Source organism: Dunckerocampus dactyliophorus, chromosome 2, assembly GCF_027744805.1.
Source record: "Dunckerocampus dactyliophorus isolate RoL2022-P2 chromosome 2, RoL_Ddac_1.1, whole genome shotgun sequence".
Classification (NCBI taxonomy): Eukaryota; Metazoa; Chordata; class Actinopteri; order Syngnathiformes; family Syngnathidae; genus Dunckerocampus; species Dunckerocampus dactyliophorus.
The window spans coordinates 45,865,817-45,891,683 of NC_072820.1; the positions used below are offsets into that span (position 1 = coordinate 45,865,817).

Consider the following 25,867-nt stretch of genomic DNA (forward strand, 5'->3'; position numbering starts at 1 on the left):
CCAAGTAAATAGAGGACTAGTGAAGGTGAAGTTTTATATGGCGCACCCTCCATCACTGATTTACATACGCTTACAAAAGAAATTGAATGTCTTTTTTTTAAAACATTTTTTATAACTGTTGCCGCTCATTTGTAAGATGTAACGTTTCACCAATTTACATGGTTAACTGCAAATAAATACAAAATCTGAAAAGAATGTAAGAAAGTGATATAAATACAATATCAATTTAAATAATCCCATATTTTGCGTATATTTACATCATGCATTAACTATATACTGTACAAAAGCTACAGCATATAAAGTACCTACTACGATTTACAAAAATGATGGCCGCAGGGAGACTTACTGGTTACCATAGTCATAGTTTATTGGTCATTGCTTTACAGTTTAAGACTTAATAGTCACAACTAGTTTTAATATAACACAGTGGAACCCTGGTCAGTGTCACTAATTCGTTCCAGAAGGTCCGATTCGTCTCGAAACGGATGCTAACCCAATCACTTTTTCCCATAAGAAATGTAAATCCAATTAATCTGTTCCAAAAAGGCAAAAATGTAAACACAACACACGTTTTATAGTTTGACATGCAGAAAACAATTCAAAATGCATATAAATACATGTCAATAATGAAAGAAAAGGGATAAATGAACATTTAAAGTTACTTTTACCTTCATTGAAGACGTGTTTGTGACTGAAAACATTGTGTCTTTGGGAACAGTCACGTCTTCAGTGAAGGTGAAAGTAACCGTAAATGCTCATTTATCCCTTTCATTCGTAATTTATAAGTATTTACAATTGTTTCATACGTGTAAAACTATAAAATTGTGTTTTATGTTAACATTTGAGTAATCCGCTGATGATGACATAGACGGGTGATGTAATGTAGCTGACTTTCGGTTCCAGTTGCCATTTTGTTTAGCTAGATAATAAGATGATCGATACTTCATTCATCTCCAAGAGACATTCACATTTTCAGGAGCTCTGTAAAAATATACTGAACTTAATCACTTTTGTCACAAAACACAACCAAGGCAAGAGATGAGGACGTTTTGTGATTAAAAAAACAAAAAACAATACAGTAAGAACACAATTCAGGACTCCCGCAGTTTATTAACACAAGACGCACGACATATTGTACGCAAACCGAGGCAAAATCGTGGCGTAAATTTTCGACGTTGACCAAAATACATGCAGACTCATGTTCCACTGTACTAAAGATTTTTTTCCCTGATTTTTGGCGCCCCCTCAAGGTCACGGCGCACTTAGCATGTGCCAATATTGCCAAATGGGGCGCAGCTGGCTCTGAGTATCGGAAATAGCCATTCTGATAATGTTACTTTTTACTCGAAAAATGTCAAGATTATTGAGTGAATATGGTTTTTGCCTTTTTAAGTTGTTGATCAGGGTTGGAAAACAGAATAAAACACTTGGACAAAGAAATAAATGTTCCTAATGTTAATTAAGAGGCGTTGTAAAGGCCACAAACATTCCATTTTACAAAGTGTATGACAGTATTCTTTAAGTTGAATTTGTAAGTTAAATTGACTAATTCGTTTTTTAACCCACTAAATCCACCGCTGCGTACTTTGACCTCCTACTGTTTGAACTATCTGACGACCGCACGCAACGCCATCATTAACATGTAGCTAGTTTCCATTCAAGCAACTATTTAAATGTTTTTGTCGATAATGTATTGTCACAAATAACACGTGTAATGCAAAAGTGCAAAGGCAACTCTCATTGATTTGACACGCAGGCCAACAGGAACCAGTACGTTGTATCGTTCCTTCCACAGCGCACTGGGGAAATGATGACGTTAGCCAGCCAGCTAGCTAGCTGATCAAACAGCAGTTGTTGGATAATTGCCTAACAACTTCATTGGGATTGGCTCGCTCTTGGAGAAACGATGAATTCCCTGCTGTCTAATCCACAAGGAAACGGCCTTCTTTACGCTGGATTTAACCAGGACCATGGTGAGAAGTGTCGCTTGCTTGTTTTTCCTGTCATACACACAAACAGTGCCGCGGATGCTAGGCTAACCTTGCTGACGCGACGCCTTCTCGGAGCATAACATGTCGTATAAATGCCAGTAAATCGACCTTCATAAATCAGAAACACCCGAAAGGCACCACAACTACCAGCTGAAATGTTAACCTGTAACACCAACCGTCTTCTTGCTGTTAGTTAGCCAGGGCTAACTTCCACTAGCTAGCTCTTTTAAGTTGCGATTGTGGTTTGAGTGGCAAGACATTAAACTTGACTTTAATATTACTTGAGGCGCTTAAAGAAGCTTTTAGCATCAATCATTTTACTATCGTCATCGATGCAATCAACAACATATTCACCACGCCGTGGAACAGCCACTGCTACCTCGAGCGGGCTAACTAGCCGTTAGCCTTGTCAAGTCTGACAGTTCCGAAGCCGTTGTTGTTACGTAGCCCTACAGTATGTTTGTTGTTACTATACATTGCGTAAAGTTAACGTGTTGTCAACCACTTGATGTCTACGTTTACATTAGCGGTATCACCTGCCCTGGGCTATATCGTCATTACATATTTTAGGAATCTTCTTTCCACTTGTCTACAGTGAATACGGTAATGTTAATCTGGCTACGAAGTATGGTGTTCAGTACGCCTGTTTTTAAATTATATTTATACTTTTTACTCTGCAGGTCGGTAGAGACTGTGACATGTCTGCGATGTGGCAGCAACAGTTGATTGTTATCTTCGGCTCTTGACCCATTACTGTGTCGTTTATCGCGGTCAATTAGTCCCAGACCCAACCGCGAAGTAGGATTCCGTATTTATAAATCGAGTATTTTCCGAGCTAGAGCATAGAAAGCCGTTTTACGACCTCCTACATACGGTTTTTAAAACATTAGTACAACCCTCTAGACATGAAACAACACTATTACCTAATATAGTAGATATAATCTGAGAAAATAAGCGATTTAAGATGTAAATAAGACTCGTGTTCGTGTGTGTTTTAATAAATGTCTTCAGGATGTGTGACAGGAAGTGACGTCAGAGTTGAGTTTTAGCTGGAGTAGGCCACAATAGTAGCCGGTGTAATGATTATGATGATTATTATATTTGTTGTGCCTGTACAGTACACCTGCAATAAAAGCGCGTTCGTCAAGTCTGGTGCGTGTGTTACTCGTGACACCGAGTGGCCAGTGTAGACTACAGTTCATCTTTTATTCATTTAGCCATTTGTATGCTTGAAAATGCTTCATTTAGGCCAAGAATACGTCAAAATTGGCTGAAATATTTTTAAAACTAACAATAGGCCGTAGTCAACCACGAAACAGCGATCATTTAAGAATTGATTTTTTTAAAAACACGATAGTGAGGCCGTGATGTTCAAATGGCAAAGTGGCGTTTGTACTCAGAATTGTCATGAATGTGTGCCTCTGCAGGGTGCTTTGCCTGTGGGATGGAGAATGGTTTTCGTGTTTACAACACGGATCCTCTTAAAGAGAAAGAGAAACAAGGTACAGTACATTCCTGCATCAGCATTGCGGATTTTTGGTCACAAACGTTTTCCACCGAGTGCCGCATACTGAATGTAGGAGGCCACTTTGATTTTTACCATTTTTTTGAAAGGCTAAAAAACCCCTGATACATACCCTGTATTTAAAGACCAATGTTTGTTATTATTAATTTAACATTTCATCTTTTTGTCGATGCTTTTCTTTTTTGTGTTTATTTTAGTTTAGTTCCAACGTCCCATTAAAAAAAAAAATTCTGTGGAGGTGTTGTGCATGCTTCCACACCTCATGCTTCACACCGGTGCTAATGCACACTCCTCCGAGCTTGTCAAGGTGCCCTGCATGCCTGGATAGCCGCCTTTGCCACAAATGCTTCACCTTTCGTGACCACTTGTATTTGATTACCGAGAAACACTTCTTGTCTACCGAAGGCTCGATGTCCAAAAAATTAGAATACAAACACAGTGGTGTTTGTTTTTACATGTTTGCATGTTTTTTTTGTCACACTTAAATGTTTCAGATTGTCAAACAAATGTAAATATTAGTCAGTGACAACATAACTGAGCACCAAATGCAGTTTTTAAATGAAACTTTTTATTTATTTGCTTGCAATGAGTCTCTTACAGCCCTGTGGAGAAATTTTGGCCCACTCATCTTTGCAGAATTGTTGTCATTCAGCCACAATGGAAGGTGAACCGCGTTTTTAAGGTCATGCCACAGCATCTCAATAGGATTCAGGTCAGGACTTTGACTAGGCCACTCCAATGTCTTCATTTTGTTGTTCTTTAGCCATTCAGAGGTGGACTTGCTGGTGTGTTTTTGATCATTGTCCTGCTGCAGAATCCAAGTTGGTTTCAGCTTGAGGTCGAAAACAGATGGCCAGACATTCTCCTTCAGGATTTTTTGGTAGACAGCAGAACTCATGGTTCAATTTATCACAGCAAGTCTTCCAGGTCCTGAAGCAGCAAAACAGCCCCAGACCATCATACTACCACCACCATATTTTACTGTTGGTATGATGTTCATTTTCTGAAATGTGTCGTTACTTTTACGCCAGATGTAATGGGACACACACCTTCCAAAAAACTTTTGTCTCGTCACACCACAGTATTTTCCCAAAGGTCTTGGGGATCATCAAGATGTTTTCTGCCAAAATTGAGACGAGCCTTAATGTTCCTTTTGTTCAGCAGTGGTTTTCATCTTGGAATTCTGCCATGCAGAGCGGTTTTGCCCAGTGTCTTTCTTATGGTGGAGTCATGAACACTGACCTTAACTGAGGAAAGTGAGGCCTGCAGTTCTTTGGATGTTGTTGTGGGGTCTTTTGTGACCTCTTGGATGATTCGTCGCTTTGCTCTTGGGGTAATTTTGGTTGGCCGGCCACTCCTGGGAAGGTTCACCACTGTTCCATGTTTTCGCCATTTGTGGATAATGGCTCTCACTGTGGTTTGCTGGAGTCCCAAAGCGTTAGAAATGGCTTTATAACATTTTCCAGACTGATAGATCTCAATTAGTCTCAGTAAAGTTACGTTTTAAAGGGGGGGCAGGCACTTTTTTTTTTTGCAGGGCCATGACGGGTTGGATGGTTGTGTTGTCTTTGACTAATATTTAAATTTGTTTGATGATCTGAAACATTTAAGTGTGACAAACATGCAAAAAACTAATAAATCAGGAAGGGAGGCAAACACTTTTCCACACCACTGTATTTGTACCGTTGCACCACTTGTAGATAGCCTTGCATATGTTTGACGTACACTGGATTGGTTTTAGCGTCTTTAATGTACAAAATGTATCAACGTGACCCCCTTAACCTTTATTTTTTCTTTATGTGGTCCTCAAAGGGTCGTTCTAACGTACATTATTCATTCATGAATGTGTGTTTTTGAATGGAAACCTGCTTTGGAGTCAGGAGGTTTTGTGTAAATGACTCAGGATGCATGTACAGTTTATGTGCACACAATCAGTGGGGAGAAAAAGAGGAACTGTCCCCTCAAGTTGGGCTTTAAATCTATTCCTCAGCACAACCTTGTCCAGGGTTACTTGTGAAAGTATGTTTTGCTGTGGGCGTGGGGCTTTTTCATGCTGACGACTGACGCCAGTCTCTCTGAGTGGGAGGTATATAATTATTATCAGAATCTTATCTTATTATCAGAATTATCAGAATCTTCTGAGCCAGAGGCACGTGGATAAGTGATCTGAGGCAAACATGATTTTTAATGTGAACACAGCCATTTATGTCGACAAACGGTACATTCTTTTCTTTCCACATTGATGTAAAAGTCACTTGGCATTGATGTTAACCACTTCTGTCCACTTTCAGAGTTCTTGGAGGGTGGGGTCGGCCATGTGGAGATGCTCTTCAGGTGTAACTATCTCGCTCTAGTGGGAGGGGGTAAGAAACCCAAGTACCCAACCAACAAAGGTATGTTTTTTTAACCACAATCCTCCGGTGTGACAAGTTCTTGCTTATTGGTTTGTTTGTTCAGAATTTTGAGTGTTCTCCTTTTGTTTGACATCCATGTAGTGATGATCTGGGATGACCTGAAGAAGAAGACGGTCATTGAGATTGAGTTTTCCACAGAGGTCAAAGCAGTGAAGCTTCGGCGTGACAGGTAATCCACCAATCTTGAACACATTGCCTTACGGTAGAACATATGAAGCATAAAACCTTTATTAGTTGTACCCGTGGTGTTTTCAGTAACATTGTAACACTCTTGACTGCTGTAAAATGAAGTGGACGTCAATATCAACTTCAAATTTTCCACCCAATGCTAGGCTGTACAGTGCGACGTATGCACCTGATCAAAATTTTAAGACCAGTTGAAAAATTGCAAGAATTTACATTACACAGGTTATAAGTGGAGCTTCAAAATTCAAAAAGAAGAAATGGGTGTGAAATCCAAACTTTTCCATGAGCAATTTATTGCAAACAAGCATTAACGTGAAATAGGCCGGTGGTAAAAGCTGAGAAAGAAATAGTAAATACATGAGTGGTAGACATAGCATTGTATGTATGTAGAAATTAGATTATGAGATTACAATATATTGTCATTTTTAAAAAATCTATTTATTTGTACTTTCCTTAAAAGTAATGATGGAATTTTGTCTTGCCTTGTTGCCCTGTCCAATCTCGTGTATCGTCTCCTCTCATGAAGTGTCTTGTGACACCCCTGTTTAAGACCATATCTAAAAAAAACAACAACCTCGAAACCCCCCTAAAATAGAAATAAAATACTGAAAAAAGGAGTCAGTAATGAGTAGCTGTGCCATTCTTGATAATCAGCTGAAAAATGTGTTTGGGTATGCTTGATGCCAGTGTTTCCAGGAGGCTAGTGGGAATGTTGCTCCAGGTGGTGAAGATGGCTTCACAGAGGACATCCACTGTCTGGAACTGATGTCCGTTTTTGTAAACGTCCCTTGCCATCCATCCCCAAATGTTCTCAGTTGGATTTAGATCAGGGGAACATGCAGGATGGTCCAAAAGAGTGAGCTTATTCTTATGGAAGAAGTTCTCTTTCAGGCTGGTATTGAACTGCAGCGTTGTCCTGTTGAAAAAGCCAGTCATTACCACACAGACGAGGGCCTTCAGTAATGAGGGATGCCCCCTGCAACATCTCCACATAGCCAACTGCCGTTTGACGCCCCTGCACAACCTGTCCCATGAAAGGAAAAAGCACCACCAATTTTTTCGCCTTGAAGGAGACGAGGCCTTTGAAGAGGTTTTTTGTTATTAAAAACCTTCTCCTGTAGATGCTGTCTGATGGTTATTGGACTTCACTCGGCACCAGTAACAACCTTCGTTTGGGCCGAAGACTGTCCTGTGTCTTGACAGACAGCCAATCAGATCCTCGGTTTTAAGGCTGGTGACTTTTTTTTTTTGGATCTACCACTTGACCTGTGTTCCATAACATCATGACATTGTGAATACCTGACACAAAATCACATTGAATCCACATTTTTCCCAAGATTTTGGCTTTTAAAGGCCCTTAAACTTTGATCAGCTGATTAACAGCCTATTTTACTTTAATGCTTCTTTGCAATAAATTGCTTACTCAAGTTTTTATTTTTTGTCACACTCACCATTCTTCTTTTTGCATTTTTAAGCTCTACTTAAAACAGAAATATGAATCAAAATATGAATTCTTGCACATTTTTTCCGACACAAACCAAAAAGCTCTGTTTTTTCATTAACTGCCAACAGAGTTGCGTGTAGCAGACTTGGAAGGGTATCAGGGTTGAGGGACAATGCGAAACCCCAGCTATCAGGATCTGCACGTTTTATGTTATATGAAAAAGTGGCAAGGAGGGAACACTTAGCACATGCGCACACAGCAGCAGTAGCTTCATTTCCCGTCCTCAGCTTCACAAGCATCCACATTTTGCAGAGAAACACGCTTCTCCCACTGTGTGCGTCACTGTTCTCAGCCCCTTGTAACAACACTTTATATTCACTACCATGTTAATATGCAAGTTTTTCTTTCTTGCTCACTTATATTTGTGTTATAGTTTAATTATGCAAATTAGACAACAATGTCACCTAGCCCCACCCACCAGAACCCACCGCCACAATTGTTGCTTTCCACAACGTGAAATTGAGCATTTAATGATAGATCGGGCTCTTGGATTGGCTCTTTGGGAGGTTATATTTTTTTGACATGTTTGTTTTTCTTTTCAAAATGCATCAAACTCTTGCATCACTTGATGCCTTAGATTTGAACTGTATGCTTGATGACAACATATGTAATTGTTTGTATCTTTTTTTTTTTCCCACAGAATTGTGGTGGTCCTGGACTCTATGATCAAAGTGTTCACCTTTACCCACAACCCCCACCAGCTGCATGTGTTTGAGACCTGCTACAACCCCAAAGGTCAGTTGTTGTACTCCACACCGCAGATCGTTTACGATCGACCATCGTTTCAAAAGACAAACGTTACCTCAAATGACTGAAATATCAAGTTGTATGAAGTAGGGCTGGCCGATCTATACGACCATAGCATGTATCACAATGTTTTTGGGATGTACCACAATATACATTATGACAATATAATTAACTTCAGCAGAGTTGTAAAAAAAGCTCCAAACCTTAACCCATATAATTGAATACACTTGTCTCAAATCAACATTTATTGATTTATTAGTAAAAAACTGTGCAATACAGGAATGCAGTGCATGTAGTGTTTTGTGATCTTACTGTACCTGTTAATTGTAGACGTTCCCGCTACTCTGCCTCATGCTTCATGACACATTCTTAGTTCTCAACTCTGCATTTGCGCTTGAGGTGGTAGAACAAATTCGTCGTGTTCCCACCTTTTGCCGTCACCAATGCTTTGCAAACTTTGCATTTGATGGTCTTGTGCTCCACTCTGCTCTATCGAAACCAATCCACTTCCATATTACAGAGGTACCTCCCAACAGCTAGCAACAATTTCTTCGTCTATGAGCTTCCGCTTCTCCTCCGCCTTCAGCCATGCTCATTTTCTCTCTTTTGTTGTCTCTGTGCTGCCTTTCTCTGCCACAGCTGGACCATGCATAGGGCCCTATGACATTTTTTTTGTCCTCAAATTTTCCCAAATTTCTTTTATTTCTTATTTTTTTTCCAAATTCCGATTTAAATTGTCCATAGTAATGAATGTGAGAGTGAATGATTGTTTGTCTATATGTGCCCTGGGGGAGGCTCCAGCATACCCAGACTACATGTATGTACTTTATGTAAACAACCACTTCATTTAGCTCTGGAAAAAATCAGACCGCTGAAAACTTCCATAACACATTTTATTGTTAAAAACATGACAGGCAAGTGAACCGAAAATATTGGCGGTTAAGACATCTAACACTGAATAGAAAGAAAATGAATACAGTAGATGTTCAAGTATTTATTTTTCGTAACAAAAAATGCTTTTGATATTTGTTGGAGCCGATAATATTAAAGTTTATCAGAACTGCACGCAGTACAATTTTTCTGTCAAAATGAAATAATAAATACATTTAGACATGATTGATGCACATTATTTTTGCGGGCCACATAAAATCATGTGGCAGGCCTCATCTGGCCCCCAGGCCTTGAGTTTGACACCGGTGGACTTGATGTAATCTGCTTCATGGCCTAGCCTCCGGCCTGGTTGTCAGGCTAGTACGACCGCGCTCCTGTCAGTTGTGGGGCCACCTCCATCTGCCTGTACACCGGCTACTGGCAGTGGTATGCGACACCGCAGCTCCGCAGGCCATGGGCTGTCGAAGGCGTTTCTCCAAGCCGCATCTACCATAATCCACACTGCTTGCCTGTTGTAGTTCCAGTAGCAATTTCTGATCACAATTTGTGCTCACCTTTTGAGATTGGATTTCAAGAAAGTTTAAGAAGTCGCCATTTTGCACTGACGTCACGTCCGTATTTATACATTATTGCCCATTTTTACAATATTTACTCTATTCTGGTTAATACAGGAATATTGTGTACACGTAAGCGTAGGGAATGACTGCAACCACAAAACACTCCTTAGTAAAATCCCTTTCTTTCCGCAGGACTGTGTGTGCTGTGTCCCAACAGCAACAACTCTCTTCTGGCCTTTCCTGGGGCTCACTCAGGCCATGTTCAAATAGTAGACCTGGCAAACACAGAGAAGCCCCCAGTTGACATCCCTGCCCATGAGGGCTCACTTTGCTGCATCGCCCTGAACCTCCAAGGGACGAGAATAGCTACTGCATCAGAGAAAGTAGGCCTAAAGCCGCATGGCGTGTTTCTTTTCCGTTGTTGTCATCTGCACAGTGACCTAATGTGTGTTGTCATCCACAGGGGACCCTTATCAGAATTTTTGATACATCAGCAGGTCAGCTCATACAAGAGCTGAGACGAGGCTCTCAGACCGCAAACATTTACTGGTGAGCTTGGTACAAGGCAAATAATGTCTGAATAATGAGAAACGATGAATGTCGTGTCAATTCTGACATGAGCTTTATGATGGAGTCCACATGCAATAACTCGTTTTATTTTTGTGTGTTGCACGAAGCATGTCCACGTTATGGGTCGCTATTATAGCGAAAACATCAAAACATAATTTCAATGTAACGCCAAAGAATACCAGATTACCGAATGTCCAGTTGAATGAAGCTAACGGACAAAAATTGGTCTATGTAATTTTTGAAACAAAGAAGAAACGATCCTCCCTTGGCTAATTTTGGGGCGCTGACTTTGAATCTGATGTCCGTTCTTTCGTGTCAGCCTTCATTTTTGGTAATCTTATGCTCACTCCCCCTAAAAAGCGTATAACTACCTTATAGCAGCCTCAAAAAGCAAAGCTTTTTCAAAGATTTGCAGCATGTGAAAGCCAGATTCTTGCTGAAACTGCTCAGTTTGCATTGGTTGGCTGGTTCATTTTGCTAGAAGCAGTTCTTTTCTATCTTGTTGAGCTTCATCTTAGTGCAGTTGTCATAAGGCAAGATTCCACCAAGACATAAAAGTGATGGCATGTCCGCGTGATAGCAGACTACTGCTGGAGTTTGATACGTGAATCTTCGGATGTCTCATTGCATCATTTTTGCATCGTTTATGTTTCTTGTCCAGTCAGTTTTAGCAGTAAGGGAATACAGTTGCCCCTCGCTTCGTTGCTGTTCGAACATCGTTCCCTCATTCTATTGCAGTTTTTAATAATTAATTAATAAATTAGCGCTGTTTTGTGGTTGACTATGGCCTATTATTAGTCAAAAATATGCACATTTAAGAAAGCATGTATTTTGCCCATATTAAGCATTTTCAAGCATAAAAATGGCTAAATGAACTAAAATACGAATACAGTAGAAGCCTTTAAGACCACCATTCTACATGGGTCACCAGGTGTCAGTAATTGTTCAGTGAGACAAGCACCAGACTTGAACAACAGGCTTTTATTGCAGGTTTAAATGATATCACAACAGGCACAATAATAATGAACATAATAATACTCTGAACTCGCGACATCATTTCCTGTCCGCTACAGATTCTGCTCCCTGCCAAGGTAAACAGTCTTAAATGGGTTATTTCCTCTAATTATATATACTGTATTGGGGAGGGTTGCTCCAGCCAGGTTTTCATGCTGTTGATACCGATACCGATCACATAGATGGTCAATTTTTCAATTTACTATAGTCTATATCAGGGGTCACAAATGTTTTTTTCTTGTGAGAGCTACTTTTTACGAAATGAAAATGGCTAGAAGCTACAAATTTTTTGTAACATTTACTTTCATAGCTTATTTCAACCCAAACAAAGAGTGTTTTACCAGAACATTAACAAAATGCTGGTATCCACAACTCACATCATGTATTACACAAGGCATTTCTTTCTAGTGGTCTCACATTATTCACTGAAAAGCTGAATGAAAAGCAGGCTGGGGGGGAGGCTCACGTTGGTGACCCCCTTTTCATGTTATGAAAGGGGAACCATAACATTTAGACAAAAACATATTGGACTTGCTTTTCACTGGTGAAACTTAGAGGATCAGGCGTCTTCTTTAAGGAGACTTCGGAAGCAAGAGCAGCTTGATGCCGCTCCAGCAGGACACCCAGGCAGTCGGCAAACCCTGTGTCCTCCACCGCCGATGACTGCCGGCCATCCAGTCTGACGAATCCAATCACTTTTCGGGCTATCCGCCTTAAGGCTGGCTTATACTTTCCGCACGAATGAGTTGCGCGGTCGCGATAGGCTGTGTGCTGCAATGGGGGCGGAGCTGATAGGAGTTAAAAGCAAGTATTGCTTTTTCACGGAAATCAGCCGATACTGATTGGTGGCCGATTGTTTGGACCCCCCCTAATATTGGGTAATATGAGTGTAACGGTGACTCTATTGGATGTTATTTCATGTCTAGATGGCTCCCATAATGGTAAAAAACGTATTTAGAAGATTGTAAACAGGTTTTCTGTGCCATGACTCTGAAAATACTACATTTTTAAATAAGCAGTCCTACTTCGTGGAAATTGGTTTCAGAACTTTTTCAAATTCTGGTTTCAGACCGTGGTCGGGTCTGAAACCAGTTAACCGTGATAAACGAGGGATTACTCTAAGACTTGAGCTGCTCAGAGTGGCGATTAGCTTTAAAGATGGTCATAGCTGGCCTTGGAAGCCTTGTGATTTAATGGAATTATTAATATGACATATGCCAGTCTCTGACTTTTCACTTGCTTTCGTCATTTCCCCTCTTGAAGTGCTCGTGGTTTGAATCGTCTTCTGCTTTCCTAAAATTTGCTTTGCTGAGCTTTCAGCTGACTTGTGTCTCATTATGTTGGATGTATAGAATGAGTATACTGACATGGCGACCGAGTTTGTTGCCCCCCGGTATGAGGGTGCAAGCTGAGTCAAATGCAGTATTCACCTGTGGAATAGCCAGACGCCGCATTCAGATGAGTCATCAGTTGCAGGATTTCCATTTATCTGTTCTCCTTTTGGAATGATGTTAATTAAGCCCATGCTTGAGTCTTACCAACAAATAGCTAAAAAGTGTCATGTTCAGTTTCATGTGTTTACTGAAGAATTACTGCGCTTATTCTCTTCTTTCTCTTGTCAATCTTTCTTTTTCAAAGCATCAATTTCAACCAAGACGCATCCCTCATTTGTGTGTCCAGTGACCACGGCACAGTGCACATCTTCGCAGCCGAAGACGCAAAAAGGAACAAGCAGTCTAGGTTTGTTTATTCTCAACCTTTTTTTTTTTTATTGTCTTGTCTTAATCATGTTGACTTTGAGTACGGAAGCAATAACCCTGATTTCTACGCACCACCAGATCCCATCCACTTATACCGTATCATTATTTTCTTTGATCCATAATCCCTGTGAATCTTTGTTCAAACACAGCTTATCCATTTTTAGATTTTTTATATTTATTATTCTCGTAAAATTAAGACCTTTTTTTCTCGTTAGATGACAACTTTTTTCTCTTAATATTTTGACTTTATACTTTTTTTGTTGTTGTTGATGTCTTGAAAAAAAATACATTTTAATACCAATATCAGGTCGATAATATCGGTGGACATCCCTAACTGAAAGTCCTTTCCCCTAAAACAGCCCTGCCTTACTACGTTAAATACAGGACATAAAGTGTGATGTGTTTTAATCCTGTACGTGCATGTGGGCTGTGTGGTCTTCTCCCTACAGTTTGGCATCCGCCAGCTTTCTTCCAAAATACTTCAGTTCCAAGTGGAGCTTCTCCAGGTTCCAGCTGCCCTCAGGCTCCCCGTGTTTGTGTGCCTTCGGAACGGAGCCCAACGCCGTCATAGGTGAGAACACGTTAAGACTGACTCGTGGGTCCCAGTAAGAAAGTGTGATGACTTCCTACTAGTCACGTGAAGGCGTATAGATCACTCAGACTGCATGCTGACTGCTTTGTTGCTGGTAACACTTGTATTTAAGATGACCTTATCAGAATATTGGTTTGCTGCTGTGGTGTCGTAGCTATGACTTTGTTCCCATAATATTTGGACTTTATTCTCAGAACATAACTTTTTCCACAACCAAATTTTCCAAAAATGACAACTTTATTAGTTATTCTAATTGTTTTCCACAAGGTTGTAACTGAAAAAAACAACTACAGGCTGCATTTCTTTTCTTTAAGTCATTCAATGCCAAAGACGTAGTTATACGTTTTCATAAACCCAAACACCTGATCCCAGCACGGTGTTTATAAATCTTTTATGTTTTTTGCGCGAGTGACAAAAAGAGGCGATGACGCAACTCTCCACTAATGCGTTCCACTTGAGAGCAATTTTAAGCCATAAAAACGGCCACAAGGTGGCAGAAGTGCATTTGATCAGAGCTCGGCAGGAAGAATCACACTCGACAGGAAGGAGGAAGCGCCAGAGGGTGGAGGAGGAGTGTAGCGTGCAGAAGCTTACGCATTGGAGGCGCATTTGAACGCACACACACACGTAGTTGAGTTCCAAATGTGAAAATTGTAAATAGTCCATGATGTTATTTTTGTAAATAAATTATTTTGATGTAAAACAACCCCTTTTTTGTGTTGTTTATGTTGTGGTGTAGTGTAGATATTTCAGCTGTCACAGAAACATTTGTGTCAAAGTTTGAAATGTATCTTTTCACAAAAAGCTGGTTTTCTCCCTTTTCTAAGTCGGTAAGGGATATTTTCTGTTCTACTGCTGATTACTAAAGAACAGACTGCTGAAAGACTGGAGTCTAATCTTTTGTTTTGGTAGCGTCCATATAGGTTATATAGCCATAGAACACAGTATTCTGTGTGCCTTGAGAGAGCAGTCCAAATCGTCTAAAATGGCCGGTAGGGAAGGGTTGTCTTATGAAAAATGGCTTAGATTGAATGAGTTAGTTCAACTTTATGCTACTAAAGTTCTTTTTCCTCATAATCTTACATTCTCCTGACATCACGATGTTTTTCCTCTTAATATTTTCACTTTATTCTTGTAAAATTACTGCAGATTTGAATTTTTTTCTTTTTTTTTGTTTGTTTTCTTGTTAAATTCTGTTTTTAAAATGTGCCACAGTCCAATAAAAAAACAGCTGCAGGTCACAAATGGCACTCGGGCCGTAGTTTGGAGACACCCTAGAACTACAGTTTGACAGCACTGCAAACAGTATATTTGTGGGTATGCTAACAATATGGCGACTGCAAGCACACAATAAATAAGCTTTAATAAGCTTTCCTCCTCTCGTCCTTTGCAGCCATTTGTGCTGATGGCAGCTACTACAAGTTCCTGTTCAACCAAAAGGGAGAGTGTTCCAGAGACGTCTACGCCCAGTTCCTGGAGATGACCGATGAGAAAATATGACACCATTGCACAGCCTGTTTTCTTTTTCCCCCCCCCCGCCACCCCTCTTTTTTTTTCAAGATCTGGAAGGGATGGAGTCATTTCTCTTGACGCTGACAAGACTGCCGAAAGAGCGTCGCGAACAATTTGCATGGGAGCAACTTTGTATCACGCTCGTCTCCGGGCTGTCAGAGCGACGTGGACGCTAACTCTTGAACCAAACACGAGGGAGGAGGCGCAACAAGGAAGGACTTTTTCCAGATGTCTTCCGAGGACCTTGCAATGGATGGATATTTTTTACATCTCATAGATTATTCTGATAGACGGAGAGATTTTTGTCAACTAACACCACCTAAGCTAATTCTAGCGAGTGCCTCTGACTGGAGAGAACCTGCAAACGCGCGCGTGTGCACATGTGTGCATATAAAAGTACCAAGTGTGTGCGTGTGTGTGTTCCCTCAGCAGGATCACACGGAGCAACCAAGCGCCCACAGCCACGCAGCTGTAAGCAGGGGTGTCTAAAGTGCGGCGCGGGGGCCATTTGTAGCCCGTGGCTGTTTTTTTTTTATTGGCCCGCGGCACATTCCAAAAATATAATTTAACAAGAAAACAAAAAAAACGAAGCAGCAAAGTCAGTCATTTCACAAAAATAAAGTCAAAAGAGAAGAAGAGAAAAAAATTGCAATCTTAACGAGAAAACATCGTAATTTTACGAGAATAATATGAGGAGAAATAACCTCATTTTAGTTCATATTATAGAAATATTAAAGAAAAAAGACACCTTTTAAAGTAAGTCATAATATCATGAAAAACAAACAAGGAATACAATTGGAATTTTGGGAAAGTTAGGTTGTGGAAAAAATGATGGAATAAAAATGATAGGGGGGAAGTTATATTATGGGAATAAAATGTCAATCTTACGGGAATAAAGTCAGTATTACAAAAACCAAATTTCCCAAGATTATCTAAGAATAAATATTTGTTTTAAAAAAAAAAAAAAACAGCAACAATTGTGCGGGAAAACAAGAGCAAAGTTGAGACTAATAACAGGCTTGTTCACCTTCGTGTATGAAATATATATAACGTCTTACCTTGCGGATATCTTTACAAAATATCAGCGGTGCATCCTCTCATTTTTCTCTATTTGGCCCTGGCAAACGTTTGGACACCCCTGCTGTAAAATATGTTAAACATTTTGCATCCTTCACTGTATGAACACAAGACTGAATTTTAATGACACGAACTTTGTGCAGAAAGAAGTCAAATCATGTTTTTCTTCATGTTTCTTTTTTATAAAGTGGAGCGCTATACAAGCTTTGCTTCCACCAAGATATCCTTTCTTACTAAATCTGTCCACATGATGATGTGAAATTATGCTTTTCCTCTTTTTCCTTTTGTGTTTTTTGGTATATCAGCTTAGTATGAAGCCCAAGAAAGATGAATGCTAACAAATCCAACCTGCTGGAACACCAAAACAATTTATTTCAGCATCTAACCGAGCAAGATCATGATTGATGGGGCGGTTATTGCTTGGTCATGCGTGTCTAAGCTGTGCAGAAAAAGGAGTGCATTTTGCACAAGGCGTGTCAAAGGTCCAGCTGGGGGGGGCCCGTTTGCGGCCGCATCTGAACCCCTGCTGGCACTCAGAGGGAAATGTTAGCTTTAAGGAGTCGATCTTAACCCGTAATTTTCATTTTGTGGCCCACATGACCAAGCTAGGACTGACCGTGCTTATGAATGACTTGTTAAGCGGTAGTTGCTTGCCCCACGTATCCGTTTCCTTGACTGTCACATGACACTATTAGGTCAAATCTGGTGTAGGTCAGTACACAAGGCCTACGTGTCACCTGCTTCATTCCGCTCTCCAGTGTGTATAAATGCATACACTACACACATCCTGCTCATGCAAATCAGGGAGATGGCTTGTGGACACCATCTGTGTCGAGGCTTTACATCAGGCTAAAATCATTGAAATGTACTTTATTTTTGTTATTATTGTCTGTCCGTTTCACAGCAAAAAAACAAAACAAAAAAACCACAAAACATTTCATTTGTGTGCACCAGATTGTATATTTGCACTCTTCACCGCCTGTCTGTTACTGCACAATGAAGGGACGCTACGCAACGTGTAAGCCAACTGTTAAACCCCTCACATGTTTAGTTTTGATTGTAAAGCAAAATCTGCAATTTAACCTGTGAATAAAACACGGCAACAGCTGCTTGGGAATATTCTCATCCATCCAGGTTGTTGTGTTCTCAGCTTTGAGTCGATCGCAGCTGGACCGTTCCCCACAGGAACTGTCCGTGCCTCCTTATTTCTTGGTTGTTGCCTCCTCCCTGCTCTTTGTGAATTGTGCAGCTGTGAGATAATACAGACTTGCCTTTCTTTTCTGCACTGAGAGTCAGTGTTGCCAACTTGGCCGCTTTGTCGCTAAATCTGGCGACACTCCAAACCCTCTTGGCGACATATTTTCTCAAACTGACTAGCGGCCAATCTAATGACTTTTTCTGGCTTTGTTGGAGAGATTTCTGGTATTTGGGGACTTAAAAGTGAAAGCACGTATTGTTCTACAGTTTCTGATCTCACTGAGCAGCGTTGGGTGCTGCTGAGAGGTCCGCCCTGCCCCAGTCGTCAGTGGACTGTCAGCTTCCACGGCACACTGAGAGCATCGTGGAGTGCTACCTGTCCATGAAACACGATGCCACTACGGTGGATTTCACCCTGTTTTACAGAGCGGGATCTAAATGGTTCTTGAGCATCATTAAATTACTACTCAGTACACTCAAGCCTCGTTCGGACTCGGCCACTTACACTGTACTTGTCAGTGTGTCACAACGTGTGCTGGGAGAATGTTGTGGGGCTTAAACAAGTAGTCCTAGCTGCAAGATAAAGAGTGGAGGCTGGAGGAGAGTCCGGATGTAATTATTACGCTGTCTAGACTTTGAGAGGTAAAGATTTTGATGAAGTGATGGCCAATTTTAAATGAACAAACCAAGAATCAAGTTTATTTGTGGTTCTTAACAAAAATTAAGGTGTTTTTACTCCCTTTTTTTGTCTCCTACGAGGTTATGCATTTTTCCTACGGCATCTGTTAAGCCATTCTGTATGCAAATGATATGCAAATTATCCGATGACATCATCTAGTGACTTTAAGCTCAGCCAGTAGCTACTTTTCTTACTGAGGGGTTGGCGAGAGCGATGTAAGCTCCTTCTCTGGGCTTCAACATCTCGTAGGTCCCTTGCAAATGGAGGAATGAAGAAGCTCTGGGGTGATGCCTGCTGTTGCGTGGTGCCACGTGGGACCCAACAATGCCAGGACGGCTTCACGGATGCGGGAAGCGGTGGTAACAATGCGTACCCAAACGGGAACAATGTGCATGGCGCCTACTGTTGTCCTGCACGAGATGTAAACGCCACTTGATAAGGTGCAAAGTCGTGCGGGAGCGCGGCATTTCGTCCCAATGCGCACCATTTTCGGTCCCGTAGTGCGTCATTTATGCGTGAACAGAAGGCGAACAGTGCGCAAACCCAGTCTCCACGCTTTTCAGGTGTGCGATAAATAAATAAATGACACCCATTGCCACGGCAAAATGCGTGCAAGCGTAAACGCTTGGCGTGTGTGATCGCTCGCCTATCAGTCTCATTGCCGTTCTCCTCTTTGTTTACACCCTTTCAGCAATCTGTGTCTTTTCACCACAGTGATATTTTGTCTTTAAAACTGTCCTTTTTGTCCCACGGGGATACTGCTCAGACTCACACGCCGCACACTGCATCGAATTGGTCGTCCCGGAAGGAATCCTAAAGACGAGGGACAAGAAGACAGCTGAAGACAGTTAGGGACATGGCTGACTGGACCATCGTCCTGCGGTTTGATGACACCAAGATAAACGTGTGTGCTTCAGACGGTGTCACGCGTGCGTGGCGGCAACCAGGTGAGGAGTACACAGACAAGCGTGTCAACGTTATACATTATTATTACATTTATTATTCACAAGTGCTAGTACTGGACATTTCATGAAGGAGAAAGTTAAGAAAAAGCTTTCATTTCAAAGTGGTAACTTCAGTTTGCACGACATTTTCAAACATCCGCGGTCAATTTGCAGCACTGGAGTTTCCTTTTCAGTCCGTAAGAAGCCCCGATCGCCAACTACAGAGAGGAATGTCAGTATAAATACATGAAACAGTACAAACACTAATACACCAAATAAATAACTGGACTTGGCCTGGAGATAAAAAGGGTGAAGATTGTTTTTTTTTTTAGGACAAAAGTATTTGTTAGAAAAATAGAGATGAAAAATGTACATTTGGGAAAATACGTACGGATCAAATACTGCATATGATTTAGATGTCTCTAAGTCTTTGCCTAAAAGCAGAAATGGGAATCTCATTTTGTTTGGGGTTTTTTTTGCACACACATTCATTTTTTTGGTCATATTCACAATTTTGTCCACTTAAAAGATCAACAATTTGTCAAAGGCATTATTTCAAATAATGCCGCCCTATAGTAAAATATCCCAAACAACAGAAAGAGCTCATAAAAGAAAAGGTCCCTCAAAAGAATGCCAGCCATTTCTACACACACACTCTAGAAGCCGAAAGCGTGGCGTGACAAATACTGCATCGGTTAGGCAAAAGGTGCACAGTGAGTTTGGTTCATATCGTATCTACATTCAACGATGGAGTCATGTTGCGTTACACCCCATTTGCGTCTTCAGTTAACTTTTGTTTTCTCCCAGTGCAGATATAATCAGGATACAAACAAAATGGATCTATGTACACAACGAAGCAGTCCAATTCACTTTGGAGTTCCATTTTCCAGTCACGCAAACAGACTACGACACTTTCAAATGTTTGCCAACATTTTAGAAATCGTATTGTAAAAAGCACGCTTGTAGTTTTAGTGTCTGGAGAATATTCAGTGTATTTTATTTTGCTTGTATGTTGCCCAAAAAAAATACTTCATCCTACAAAAAGCCTCCTACTCAAATGGTGGGTGACATACACCCTTTAAATTTTGGTCAAGCTACAAACGTTTTGGTTTACATACAGTGGAACCTTGGTTAGTACGACGGAGTATCAGGGCCACGCGGAAAAAAAAGAAATCTGAGTTTTTGTGTTTAAAGTCGTGAATTTGCGAGAATAAAGACGGCAATTTACGTGAAAAAAAGTTGTGAAATTGACGAGAATAAACTCATACATTTCAGAGAAAAAAATCGTAAATTTACGAGAAAAAAGTAGTACATTTACAAGCATAAACCCATAAATTTACGAGAAAAAAAGTTGTACGTTTACGAGAATAAAGTCGTAAATTTACGAGAAAAAAATCGTAATATTACCTTTGCCCAAGGCCGAAGGTCAAATAGGGTACCCCCTTTTCATAGCTGTCTCAGGCAATGCCTGTTATGGCGGAGTATTAAAATAATCTGAGATTTGGAGTATAAAGTCGTAAATTTACAACAATAAAGTCGTACATTTATGAGAAAAAGTCGTAAATTTACGAAGAATAAACTCATAAATTTCCATGGAAAAAGTTGAACATTTCCGAGAAAAAAAGTCGTAATATTACCTTTGCCCAGGGCCAAAGGTCACATAGGTACCCCCTTTTCATAGCTGTCTCAGGCGATGCCTGTTACGACAGAGTATTGAAATAATCGGGGAGTTCGTGTGTGCAGTCATACATTTACGAGAAAAAAGTTGTAAATTTCCGAGAATAAACTCATAAATTTATGAGAAAAAAAGTCGTAATATTACTTTTGCCCAAGGCCAAAGGTCACGTGAGTTCCCCCCTTTTCATAGCTGTCTCAGGCGACAGAGTATTAAAATAATCTGAGATTTTGCGTATAAAGATTTTTGTGTATAAATTTACGACTTTATTCTCGTAAATTTACGAGGAAAAAAAGTTGTAAATTTATGAGAATAAACTCATAAACTTACGAGAAAAAAACTTGTAACTTTATGTGACAGGCATTGCCCGAGACAGCTATGAGAAGGGGGGGAAACGCTGTGTGCGACCGTTGGCCTTGGGCATGTGGAGGGGGCGGGGTAAGGAGGGCGGAAGTGTTGGCGCCTAACTGCTCTGTTTTGCTGCCACGTTGTAAATAAATAAATTTCCCTCAGACACGTATGACACGTAATATTACGACTTTATTCTCATAAATGTACGACTTTTTTTCTCGTAAATTTACGACTTTATTCTCCTAATGTTACGACTTTTTTCTCATAAATTTACGAGACAATACTTTGTCGTAGGTTAGCGTCATTAATTCGTCAGAAATTTTTCCCATCAGAAATAATTTAATCCAATTAATGCGTTCCAGAAAGCCAAAAATGTTAACACAAAACACGATTTTACGGTTTTACATGCAGAAAACAATTTGCAATGCATATAAATGATGAATGAAAGGGATAAAAGAACATTTCAGGTTTCTGTAACCTTCATTGAAGACGTGATTGTTGACATGACTGAAAACAGGAAGGAAGGCGGTGGTGGTTGATCTCGCTGCCACATCGTGTCTTTGGGAACAGTCACGTCTAAAAAATAAACTTAAATGTTCATTTATCCCTTTCATTCATCATTTATATGCATTTAGAATTGTTTTATGCATGTAAAACTGTAAAAATTATTAACATTATTAACATTTCTGACAGTCTGATGACGTAATGTAGCTAACTCTCGCTAACTAGCATACATTTTTGACATTAACCGTGAAGGACGCTAACCGAGGTTCCGCTATACTTTTGTTACCAATGCAAGAAACATGTTTCAACATTCTTCTTGGATATGATAGAATACACGGACAGTAGCTATCCATAAAGTTGTGCTGATTCAAATCAGGATGGTTTGGCGTTGGAGTAGTCTGTGCTCAACCATTCTGTCCTTTGGTAACGAAAACCGGAGGCAACCAGGCTCTGGCTATGATGCTGTGGTGATAATAATCAGTAGTCATCCTCACTATATCCATGGTGTCAAACTATATGCAACGCAACAGTCGTCAGCTAAAAGCTCAGCAAAACCAATTTTAGGAAAGCAGAAGACAACTCAGACCACTAGAACTTAAAGGGGCAAACGTCCACACCTGATCGCCTCTTCTAACGCAGGCAGCCAGTTAGGCTGTTTGCATAAACGCCTCATGATGACGGACGCATTGAGAAACACTGATGTGCTGGGAACTCCTGCATGACGGAGCAGCGGAAACCGTGGGCGTCTTACTTTCATGTCTTTATTTGACAAACAATCACATGGAAGCTCCGCCACTGGCAGGAAATACATATCCCAACGGTAAGGTAGGTGAGGTAGAAAATCACGAGATAAAAAGTGTAAATTACGAGATAAGAAAGTCATAATTATGATAAAAAGTCAAAATTATGACATTTAAATGTCATAATTATAGGACAAAAAGTGAAGATTATTAGATAAAAAGTCTAAATGATGAGATAAGAAAGTCATAATTATTATAAAAAGTCTAAATTATGAGACAAAAAGTAAAGATTATTAGATAAAAAGTCTAAATTTGGAGATAAGAAAGTCATAATTATGCTAAAAAGTCTAAATTATGACATTATTAAGTCATAATTATGAGACAAAAAGTCAAGATTATTAGATAAAAAGTCTAAATGATGAGATAAGAAAGTCATAATTATGATAAAAAGTCAAAATTATGAGGCAAAAAGTCAAGATTATTAGACAAAAAGTCTAAATGGTGAGATAAGAAAGTCATAATTATGATAAAAAGTCAAAATTATGACATTTAAATGTCATAATTATGAGACAAAAAGTCAAGATTATTAGATAAAAAGTCTAAATGATAAGTAAAGAAAGTCATAATTATGAAAAAAGTCAAAATTCTGACTTTAAAAAGTCATAATTATGAGACAAAAGTCAAGATTATTAAACAAAAAGTGTAAATGATGAGATATGAAATTCAGAATTATGAGACAAAAAGTCAAGATGATTAGATAAAAAGTGTAAATGATAAGATAAGAAAGTCATAATTATGATAAAAATGTCAAAATTATGACATTAAAAAGTCATTATTATGAGACAAAAAGTCAAATTTATTAGATAAAAAGTCTAAATTAGGACATAAAGTCATAATTATGATAAAAAGTCTAAATTATGATGTTAAAAAGTCATAATTATTAGATAAATAGTCAAAATTATGAAGTAAAAAGTCATGATTATGAGATGAAAACTCGAAATTACAAGGTAAACAGTCAGAATGATGAGATGAAAAGCCGAAATTATGAGATAAAAATTCATACTTATGAGATAAAAAGTCGAAATGATGAGCTACAAACTGCGCATGTGCCGAGTGCCAGGTGACGAAGGCTCTCGTGAAGAAGGCGGCACATGCTCAGATTTTATCTCATATGACTTTCCTATCTCATCATTGTGACATTTTATTTCAGAATTTTGACTTTCTATCTCATAATTATGACTTTTTATCTCATAATTTTGACTTTACCTCATAAATATGACTTTTATCTCATAATTATGAATTTTTATTTCAAAATTATAACTTTTTAATCTCATAATTTTGACTTTATCTCATAATTATGACTGCTTATCTTGCAATGTTGACTTTTTATCTCATAATTATTCATTTTTATTTCATAATTATGACTCATGTCATAATTAGGACTTTTTATCTCCTAATTTCAACTTTTTATCTCCTAATAATGACTTTTTAATGTCTTAATTTAGACTTTTTATCTCATAATTAGACTTTTTTTTGACAAACTTTCATAATTATGACATTTTAATGTCATAATTTCAACTTTTAATCTCCTAATGACTTACCATTTGGATGTTTTTCTTGGTTTCAGCGGTGGAAACATGAGATAGTGTCAGGAAGCCATGGTGCTTTGTTTGCTTTGAGTGAATGAAAAGCAAGTGTGAACGAGGGTCTCCAAATGCACCACATTGGGAGCACCTAATCCTAGCGTTAGAAAATACTTCATTTTTGTTTTGATTAGCTAAGGACTCAAGCTACGGCCACATTGTGTTTCCCAGTCCGTACCTCCAAACTAGTTATTTTGAAGGCACATGTTTCTGGCAACTCTCGCTGGATCGGTTCGCAGCCGAGTGTGAAGCGGCTGCGATGAGAATCAGCACCTCTAAGTCCGAGTCCACGGTTCTCGCCCGGAAAAGGGTGGAGTGCCATCTCTGGGGTCGGGAATGAGATGCTGCCCCAAGTGGAGGAGTTTAAGTACCTCTGGGTCTTGTTCACGAGTGAGGGAAGGTTGGAACGCGAGATCAACAGAAGGATTCGGTGGGATGCGGACTCTGCATCGGGAGGGAGCTGAGTTGAAAGGCAAAGCTCTCAATTTACCTGACGATCTACGTTCCTACCCTCGCCGATGGTCGTGAGCTTTGGGTAGTGACCGAAAGGACAAGGTCGCGGGTACAAGTGGCCGAAATGAGATTTCTCCGTAAAGTGGCTGAGCTCTCCCTGAGAGATAAGGTGAGAAGCTCTGTCATCCGGGAGAAAGTCGGAGTAGAACCGCTGCTCCTCCGCACTTAAAGGAACCAGATGAGGTAGCTCTGGCATCTGGTCAGGATCTGGCCTCCCTGGGGAGGCTTTCAGGGCACGTCCGACCAGTAGGAGGCCTCGAGGAAGACCCAGGATACGTTGGAGAAACTATGTGTCTCAACTGGCCTGAGAACGCCTCGGGATCCGCCGGGAGGAGCGGGGTGAAGTGGCCGGGGAGAGGGAAGTCTGGGCTTCCCTGCTGCCCCCGCGACCCGACCTCGGATAAGCAGTAGAAGATGGACGGATGGATGGATGGAACTATGATAAATATATCAATCTAGCCAGAGCCTCGTTGTGCCCAGTACAGCGGGGTACCTGGGGTTTAAAAGGTCGGCGTATCAGCTTTGGATTGTTAGTAAGCCAACACTTTGGCGGTATGTGTGCATTCACCAGTGCTCCAGGTGAAGGTCCATAGCAGAGTTCAAGTTAATATCGCTGACATCCAGGAACTCTGTGTTGAAAATGCTGGGCGTACTCGGTGTCGGGACGTTGAAGGCGGCAGTTGAGGTTGGCGACGTGAGGTCCAGCCACTCCATCGTCTCCCATGGCGTCTCACTGAATGCCATACTGACCATCCCCTGCACTTCAGGGACAGCAGACCCCTTGTTGAGTGGGGAGAGGGGTGTGTCCACCAGATCCCTGTTGATCCCAACTTTGTCCTGTTGGGGATGGTGAGGGTGACGTTGGTGGTCGTGGGGGCCGCTATACGCTTCGCTGTCTCTGTTCCCTGCATCTTCTTGCTGTCCCTCCTCTGTGGCCATCTTAAGAGAGGCTCCCTCCCCTCCCCTGCTCGCTGGGCCCAGCAGAGTCTCCAGGTGGTCGTAATGAAGCTGTGCGGGTGCCTGGTGCTCGTAGTGACGGTGGAACCTTGGGACAAGGAGGCTGGGGTACCCTGGGAACACAGTAATGGGAGGTAAGACTTTGGGTACAGAGGACCTCCTCCTCTCTTCTCTGGCGTTTGCTGGCATCTCTTGAAGGAAAGAGGAGATGACAATAAAAGGACGGATCTGATGCACTTTTGGAAAATAAAAATAAAATAAATCATTATTTATATAAAATCTGATATTCAGACCCAGCCAAACTGTAGTGTGTTCAATATGGAA

At 40.4% G+C, this 25,867-nt stretch overlaps 2 protein-coding genes across 7 annotated transcripts in view; one reads left to right on the forward strand and one right to left on the reverse strand.

The window, feature by feature from the left end:
* Positions 1–1,279: 1,279 nt before the first annotated feature.
* wdr45b (WD repeat domain 45B) lies at positions 1,280–20,986 on the forward strand. 3 transcript variants are annotated; one of them, XM_054754270.1, is made up of 10 exons: positions 1,280–1,973; positions 3,419–3,493; positions 5,808–5,909; positions 6,012–6,099; positions 8,261–8,355; positions 10,008–10,198; positions 10,279–10,364; positions 13,038–13,139; positions 13,609–13,730; positions 18,983–20,986. In XM_054754270.1, the coding sequence occupies exons 1-10, from the start codon at positions 1,907–1,909 to the stop codon at positions 19,066–19,068; spliced, it is 1,014 nt and encodes a 337-aa protein (XP_054610245.1). In that variant the 5' UTR covers positions 1,280–1,906; the 3' UTR covers positions 19,069–20,986. The 3 variants fall into 3 exon arrangements, with proteins under 3 accessions (XP_054610245.1, XP_054610235.1, XP_054610253.1); XM_054754260.1 differs by lacking the exon at positions 18,983–20,986 and adding an exon at positions 15,145–17,459 and having other exon boundaries at positions 1,290–1,973; XM_054754278.1 differs by lacking the exons at positions 1,280–1,973; positions 3,419–3,493; positions 18,983–20,986 and adding exons at positions 4,264–5,734; positions 15,145–17,459.
* myocd (myocardin) overlaps positions 19,012–25,867 on the reverse strand; it is a 52,626-nt gene continuing 45,770 nt past the window's right edge. For all 4 annotated transcript variants that reach the window (XM_054754165.1, XM_054754183.1, XM_054754194.1 and 1 more), the window contains one exon: positions 19,012–25,656. In XM_054754165.1, the coding sequence (XP_054610140.1) occupies positions 25,151–25,656 (506 nt within the window). In that variant the 3' untranslated portion in view covers positions 19,012–25,150. The remainder of the gene's footprint in view (positions 25,657–25,867) is intronic.

Bases quoted from the DNA above. Each gene is read 5' to 3' on its own strand.
- wdr45b (XM_054754260.1), top strand. From the start codon at position 1,907: ATGAATTCCCTGCTGTCTAATCCACAAGGAAACGGCCTTCTTTACGCT. The intron at 1,974-3,418 runs GTGAGAAGTGTC...GTGCCTCTGCAG, and splicing joins TGGATTTAACCAGGACCATG to GGTGCTTTGCCTGTGGGATG. The intron at 8,356-10,007 runs GTCAGTTGTTGT...TTCTTTCCGCAG, and splicing joins GACCTGCTACAACCCCAAAG to GACTGTGTGTGCTGTGTCCC.